This window comes from Pinus tabuliformis, chromosome 9 (genome assembly GCF_031772625.1).
Source record: "Pinus tabuliformis cultivar Carrire ecotype Pingquan chromosome 9, CPIR1, whole genome shotgun sequence".
In the NCBI taxonomy this organism is placed as follows: Eukaryota; Viridiplantae; Streptophyta; class Pinopsida; order Pinales; family Pinaceae; genus Pinus; species Pinus tabuliformis.
This window is the reverse complement of record NC_142307.1, coordinates 1,859,756,206-1,859,764,692: the sequence shown is the minus strand read 5'-3', so window position 1 is coordinate 1,859,764,692 and position 8,487 is coordinate 1,859,756,206. Positions and strand designations below refer to the sequence as shown.

Below are 8,487 nucleotides of genomic sequence, written 5' to 3'. Positions count from 1 at the left end.
AAGAAATCTTGAGTCCCGAATAAAGTTGGCATATACAAATAGGGTGTGGAATTTCAACCATTCAAGTAGGAAAATACTTGCTATATGAACTGAAAGGAATCATGAATCCCAAATAAAGTTGGCATATACAAATAGGGTTTGGATAAATTCCAACCATTCAAATAGGAAAATACTTCAAAGAAATGTTGCCAATGCAAATACATATGGATGTTTAACCAAAAGACCAAATCAATGTCTTCTGCTCAATAATTGCTAAGGATATATATATTTTCCACCAATACAATGCATTCTTTGGAAATTACACTAAATAACCAAAAAGAGAGAACCTGATATTGTGGATACTCTTGTCATTTCAAAGATGCAATTCTTGAGACACCCTTCTTTAACTAAGATCCAAAATTCTACTTACACTCTTTAGCGAAATCTGGTGACACTTTTGCTTTCATCATGGAAGAGTAACAACTTAATGCTACTATCTTACCGGATTTCCTTTGGAACATCCGGTGCAATTGCTAGTTTAAGACACTCCCATAAAATAATATTTAAAATTATACACAACTTTTTTTCTTTCAAATTAACACAATTTACCTAAACATTATGTCAAATATTGTCTTAAAATCTCTTTAAAATTATCTCAAATATTGTTAGATTTTAGGCTTCTGTGGAAGTTTTTTGATTCCTGATCCGGATTAAGCACAGTCTTCAGTTCATTTTGCCAACGTTTCAATCCCCAAAGGGGGTCCATCATCAAGACAAAAGTGTCTCTCAAATATTGTTTTAAAACCCATGTATGTTATAGTAATACAATAATGACCCTAATTAAATTCAAAAGCAAAAAAACATAATTTGAATAATAAAACACCCTCCTCCCAAAATATAGTGATTCAATTTCAAACAACCGAGTGAAGTTTTCTCTGTGAAAAAAACAACGGGTTACACTAAACCCAATTTTAAACCTCGACACAAATCGACTTTTTCCATTTCGCAGGACTGTTTTACGTTCGTGCCCATAGTGAGCTTGAATTTACCAACTTTTTAGGGAGTTCATTCTCATAGATTGACATGTCAACTCGGTGGCCTTTATAGCACATGGACCTCATTATGGTCTTCTCCGATTCTCCCAACACACTTTTTCTCCGTGTTTGACCGTTATGGACAATTAGTTGGGAAATAAAACTCAATTCGCGAAGTTCTCGCCCTGCAATATCTTAGAAATAGATCTCAGCGACCCATTGTTGTGGAATTTATCTATGAAAGCTCATATATTAGATTGTTATTTTTTTCCTTGATACAGATACTGGATCCTAATGAGAAAATCTGTTCAGAAATTCCCACGATTACAACTATATAGTACCTAATAGTAATGCGGAGCTGATTCGATTCTCGCTTCCGTTTTTATTTGACCGGATTCGTATCTACTATTGACTAACCACAATTTGTCGTTTTCCATGAAGCTCGCAGCTGTACTGCTAGAAAAGACTCAGAGCAACCTGTGAGAACATGTCTTGCGCCAGGATATTGTACGCTTTGCCCGTTGGATGAAAAGAGTCCCAAAATACATATTTGGACGGATGGCGGCATACCGGAGTCGTGGGGTTGCATAGTATACCTGTCTCCAGCAAACCCGTTCCGCAGCAACCTTTCCTCACTACTTTAAAGCCTTCCACACATTTATTCATAAGTTATCACTGGTTAGCAACCTCTGCATTTCTGCACATAAAGCTGTACTGAAACTTATTAAAGCGTGAAGGAATCAAAAGAAAAGAGAATATTACCATATTTTCTAGGATTCTTGATGAAGTCCAACAGCTTGTCATACACGTTAATATAAGCAAGCTTAAGTCCAGGAACTGATGGTTGCAATGCCTCTAGTAATGATACAGCCTTCTGATTAAACGAGATGGCAATGTCATTAAACTCGTCGACGCATCCTTTACCGGACAAATTGTACAGAGTGATTTGCGAAGGCAAACAGCCGAAAGGAGGCAGACCGATGAGGGCAAATAAGGTGGCACCTTCCTGGTAAATGCTCTGTCAAAAAGATCGTCAATTGGGATTAAAATTTTATTAGAATAATCGATAATAATAGATAACAAGGTATAATCCATCGCAAGGTTTAATGAATTACAACAAGGTTTGAAATTCATTACAACAAAGTTTGAAGTCATTACAACAAACATTTGAAGTCATTACAACAAAGTTTATGTGAATAACAATCATTTTATTTTGAAATCCAATCATTCCTTTTACCCCCAATAATTTTTTATTATCTTCATCAAATATTCTTATAATCAAAAGAAATTTGCCAACTCCTTATCGTTTTTTCTCCTAACGATTCAACCATGTAATTGTGAATATGGGAAAAAAATTCAACCAATTCCTTATAATGCTTCATATACCAAAATATTGATAATTCAGGAAGCATGAAACGTCACTCTCAACGCAGAGACCATATGATTACCCGTATAAATTCCGAGAGAGAGCATAGAAGAAGATCTTGGAACTCGGTAACAGTATACTGTGCACGAGTAAGGGGATTGAGAAAATAATTATCGACATAATCATTGCTACCCGAACTTATCGTAAACAAGGCTCCCGATATTATCTTGCTGGCATTCTCCGTACCTACCGTATTCACAATTTCCTTTCGATAAAGCTTGAAATTGTCCAGCTGCTGCCCCACAGTTAGAACATTCTGCATGAAGTAAAGCAGACATTATATCTGGGCTATGAAATACCTTTCTCTATATCTAAATCCCTATATCGTTAATACCATCACGTGTAACACGCATACTAACAGTAGCGCGTGAGGTAGAATCATCATATCCAGAAGAAGAAGAAGCGAAGCTTGCCCCTTTAAGAATCCGTGGCCCTCGGATTTGAGGATCCAAATATGCGGGAACTGTATCAGGAAGACCTAATAATCCAGCTGTATACAATTGGAAAAGCTAAACATGAATATTGTTTCCCAGGGAAAACTTAGACATAAGCATTGCTACTAATGAATAACAACTATATTAGAATTGTGTTTACTTTACAGTTAGTTTGTAATTCAATCTCTGCAAACCTAGCCACGATATTTTTTCATTCTACTTCATTATGTAAAGCAAAAAGAAAGATGGAGTAGAAGTACAAATTATATCTGTTACTAATTTTCCGTTCGTAAATCGACCAGTGGGCTTTCTGCCGACGAAATCTCTTCCATATGGACGAAAGTTGGCCTTCACAATGGTTGCAAGCGCATTGTTATTACCAGAATCTACAGTGGAATCCCCAAATACGTACAGGGCCGTGGCCCTAGGCTTTGCGTACGTTAACTTTGGTTCACCGAATGCCAAGACAATATAGAGATATGTTACAATACAAACTTTCAGACGCCCCTCCATGGTTAATACTTTGCCTGGACTTCTCAGAGATGGTTGGAGAATTAGAGTGGCACCACCACTTTAAATAATAGCTCGCTGATATGAATTATTTACACCATGCTACTTCATCGATAAATGTTGGCCAGGCTAGCTTAATTAAGGTGATGTGAAATCTGTTATAAACCATCGTTCGATCCTCCAAAACTGATGGTCACGAATCATTCGATCCTATCTATAACAAAAAAATAATATCTATGACAAAACAAGTAATAATATCTATGAGAAAACAACTAGCCCTTCCATCCACAAAAGCATCACTTGTCTATTATAATAAAAATGTAGGTAAAAACAAGTAACGATATTTTCTGATCTCACATAGTACATAGGTAGACAGATGGTATTTTCCTATATAAAGCTTTCATAAATGATGGACGTAAGTTGAACACGGCATTTTCTATTTCTGTCACAATTTTTTAATTAAGGCCCTCCCTTGACATGCTAGGGCATAAGGAAATATAAAGCGAGCTATTTTTTTTTCACCTCTAGTTTTTTCAGCTCCAGTTATATATTCCCGACATGTCAGAGACATTAATTAAAAAATTGTGGCGGAAATAGAAATCGGCCTAAAAAATTTAGTCGTTTGCGCTGGCGACTCTCAATTAAATAAATTTCTGCTTCAACGGCGAGTAAAGTTTGAAAATGACTTACACTAACTTCCACCTAACAGTTTTATTTAACTCGTTCCTCCGTTTCACTCACGCAAGGTAGAGTGCTGCATGCACGGCTTGCATCCCATGTGTGGTGGGTAAATGTAGTTTAAAGGTTCCAAAGAGTTACTTGTACGATATAATTATTAGAATTAATTATTAGAATAGTGTTCAGGTATATATTAAATGGTCAGTAAATATCAATTTTATGAGAAACATCATGATATATTTTATATTAATAAAAATAAAATTAAAAAGAAATCATAAAATTAGTATAATCATATAATTAAATCATTAAATTGTTGGTAAATTTTATTTATAATAATTAATGTATAATAAAAATCAAAATAATTATTTTAGTATACAGTTTATATTGTTAAGATTAATAAAAATAATAAAAATTGATTAAATTATAAGTTTTTTATTTTTATTATTATAAAACTAATTAATATATGAATTAAACATATATGTATTTAAAAAGACATGGAAAAACAAATTTAACCATAAAGATTCATTTTACTTTACTATGCATATACTTTGTTATGATAATATGGGCCAATATCATGATTTATCAATACTACATGTCCAACAAACCATAACTTTTACCATAACTTATTTCATATGACACTTTTTTAGGCCACATAATTTTTTTTAATTAATCCATTTAAATGATATGAGATAGACGAAACATAACTAATTTCAAGATAAAATATCAACTTTTAATATGTAATTATTACAAATATTCTAAAATACTTCGTATTGATTAACATTTATCATTCGTATAACATATTTGCCACCTTAATCTTTTTTAGTGATGAAACATTTATTATCAATTACTAAATGTTAATAATAAATCCCTGTTTCGTATCCTTCTTTACATAATAAAATATTTATAGAGTAGTTCTTAAACTCTAAGGTAATATGTATAAATATAGGTCTTTAACGAGGCTCCCACACTTATACACTCACTATGGTGACTCAAATTCTTGGTTCGGGAGGTTCTAAACCCTTTGGTGTCATGGTACGAAACACTATAATATTCTATGACTATTTAGTCGATATATCGTCGATTTAAATATAGGTATTTAACGAGGCTCGCCCACTTATACACTCGATATGGTGACTTAAATTGTTGGTTTGGGAGGTTCTAAACCCTTTGGGGTCATGGTATTGAACATTATAATATTCTATGACCATTTAGTCCATATATTGTCGATTTAAAGATAAGGCTTTAACGAGGCTGACACACTTATACATTCAATATGGTGACATAAATTCTTGGTTTGGGAGGTTCTAAACCTTTTGGGGTCATGGTATGAAACATTATAATATTCTATGACTATTTAGTCCATATATAGTCGATTTAAATGTAGGTCTTTAATGAGGCTCACACACTTATACACTCAATATGGACTTAAATTCTTTCTTTGGGAGGTTCTAAACCCTTTGGGTCATGGTATGAAACATTATAATATTCTACGACCATTTAGTCATTATATCGTCAATTTAGATTATCTAAAGTAGTTTTAACGTTATATATGCCATGTATTTCCCTATAAATATAGGCCCCTTCCTTGCAAAATTAAAGGATCCTCGGGTGGCCACATTAATCAACCTTGGAAATGTTTACATGTCTCGGGTTGATATTTTCGATGGCTCTGGACTTAATGATCATTGGTTTTCATGCCATGAGCTGGCATCCGATCAACGGTGAAGATATTAGGCTCTTGACCGCTCCTAGTTGTGCCTCTCGGCCTCTTGGACGAGCTCTGCAACCCCTGCGACTAACCCTAATTAAATTTGCTCTGTTATTCCCATTCTGCCGACAATTTTGCAGAGGAAATACAGGTAATTCACTCATCACCTTATACACCAACCACGTATCCTTTTTGAGGTGTTTTCCTCTCTATTCTTAGAATTTTTTCTCACATTCGACTGCAATTTATCTCCCAGGATTTTCCTTTACGGAAGTTAGTGAGTTATAGTCGTCCCAACGCATCTCTCTGGAGACCAGCCAACCCTGTTTAGGATTTGGCGCACAAACTGTCACATAGGTAATTTGAAATGTTGAGCTTCCTCATCACTAAATACTCTAAGGGGATATATTCCCCTATTGCTTGATTTGGCATTACCTAGGTCACTTCTTAATATTTTCCTTTCATCTTCATGTTGCCAAAACTTTTTTTAATAGGATGTCATGTTGCCAAATTTTTTTGTTGTTACAACTACACGCAGAGTTGGAATTTGGATTCCTCTTTACGAGTCCAACAATTTTTTTTTTGACATTTTAGATCTTTATAGTACCTTTCAAAAAACATTATGTTAAAATTTTACCCTTCACTAGTGATGCTTGGATAATAAATTAAGCATTCACCAAAAAAAATAAGTAAAAGATTACCCTTCTATAACACAATTATGTTAAAAATTTCACATATTTATCATAACGAAAAATATAAAATGACCATAACATAAATGAGTTTTTGAATCTGATTATTTCCATACAATTAATAATGAGAAAATATTTTCTATTTTAAAATATCTTTTTATATCAAAATTTCTCAATAACCAAATTGAAAATCAAATTAACTGTTAAAAATTAAAATAAAAGTACTTCATTGTAAGTCTCGTGCACAAAATTCTATAGTTCTTCATAAGTGAATTTTTGGTATTTTGGACATTTTTAGACAACCATTTATTGTTTATTTAATTTATACTTCACCATATTATTTTTTATTTTTGTACATAGGCATATTATTATTTGTACACAATTGTTATTATTAATTCCAATTAGACTCAATTAAGTATCATTATTTACCTAAATTGTCAAATCCCAACCCTCATGAGGGCTACCATGAGGACTCCACCCAACTAAAGAGATCAACGCCTTTTGAAAATAAAGTTGCATCCTATTGCACAACCCTTTTGAAAATAAGTTTTATCCCATTATATCGCTTTCCAAACTGCAGCTAGTGAAACTATTAACATAGATATACAATTACAAATGATTCATAGGTCATTAACTTGTAGCAAAAACTAGTTGAGTGAAAACAACCCTAAAATTGATTAAATTACATTTTAAACTTCCGCGCAAAAAAGCTAGTACAACCCAAAGTTGATTAAATTACATTTTCGATTTTCATCCTACATTACAAGTTTATAGATTCTCTAATCATTTATGTCCCTCTTTCCCATATATGAAATAGTAAATCTATAGTCAATAAATACTCTATCCTCTTCCTCAGTTTTTAAAGTATCCTTACCCTTTACCTTGGGCATGCCTATCGTGTCACGCTCATGTAATTTTAGTCATCTTATGGTGTACATATTCTAATTTTCATGTGAAATTATAAGGTTTGCCTCTACTCCACTCCTAATGTCTCATCCTCAAACTAACTCCCTTTTTTTTTGTTTGTTTTGTGTGCTAATTTCTTATCATTTTAAACTAACTCCTTTTCTTTCTTTGTTTTATGTGTCAATTTATCATCATTTTAGAGCACAAATTGATATACTTCCTCTAAAATGCAACTTATGTAAATTTATCTCATTTTACATCGTAAATTTTTAACATATTTGGGATCTTAGAATTCTTTTTTACTTGTGATTTTTATGTAAACTTATATCTCATAAAATGCCATAATATACACTTTATACTCTATTGCTCCAACACATTTTCACTCATTTTCCTTCTCTTACATTTGAATAACACTTTCAACTCCTTTATTTCATTTAGTTATTTCTTAGTGATAATCACAACTCATATCAAATTGAGACTAAATTTAATTGAGAATTTTTTGGCAAAGATATATTAATTAAAACAAAAATTATTTTTATTTTTGTCCAAAATTTATTATGAAATGTTTAGTAAATTTTAAATTTAAACAATTAACATAAAAAAAAAAATCAAAGGCTAGTGAAACTTATCACCTCAATTGGGATTTAATCACAACATTATAATAAATCAGGCGAACTTAATCATCTCCCCATAATTGGAAGTTAATCATCTCCTCCTAATTGGCACTTCACGACAATGTTATAATAAATCATACTTCATTTCAACACAATTAAAAAAATGTTACTTTACCTTATAGTTAGCACTTCAAAACACGTTATAATAAACTATACTTGCTTTTCATATAAACACAATTAAAAAGATGTTAAAAATTTTAATGGTTAAAAGTATAATTTAGAAAGAAGAACGAAAAAAAAGTTAGATTTCTTTGTAGTATTAAAAAATGAAGTAATGGTTCCATTTGTACTGAATAAACACCATAATTAAATGTAACTTATGAGATTTATTTTTTATTTTTTATAATAAAAATAAATAATAATTTGTAAAATATTTATAATAAAAATACACTGAGCAAAAGTAAAAATATATAAGATATTTCGGACCAAAAAACACAAAAATCTAATAA

The 8,487-nt window shown here is 32.0% G+C and overlaps 1 protein-coding gene across 1 annotated transcript; it reads right to left on the bottom strand.

Annotated features, from left to right (window-relative positions):
• Positions 1-1,309: 1,309 nt before the first annotated feature.
• Positions 1,310-3,386, bottom strand: LOC149156297 (GDSL esterase/lipase At5g22810-like). Its single transcript, XM_089445521.1, has 5 exons — positions 3,134-3,386; positions 2,799-2,929; positions 2,462-2,695; positions 1,776-2,031; positions 1,310-1,660 (listed from the first exon to the last, which is right to left on the bottom strand). The coding sequence occupies exons 1-5, from the start codon at positions 3,384-3,386 to the stop codon at positions 1,470-1,472; spliced, it is 1,065 nt and encodes a 354-aa protein (XP_089301647.1). The 3' UTR covers positions 1,310-1,469.
• Between the last annotated feature and the right edge of the window lie 5,101 nt (positions 3,387-8,487).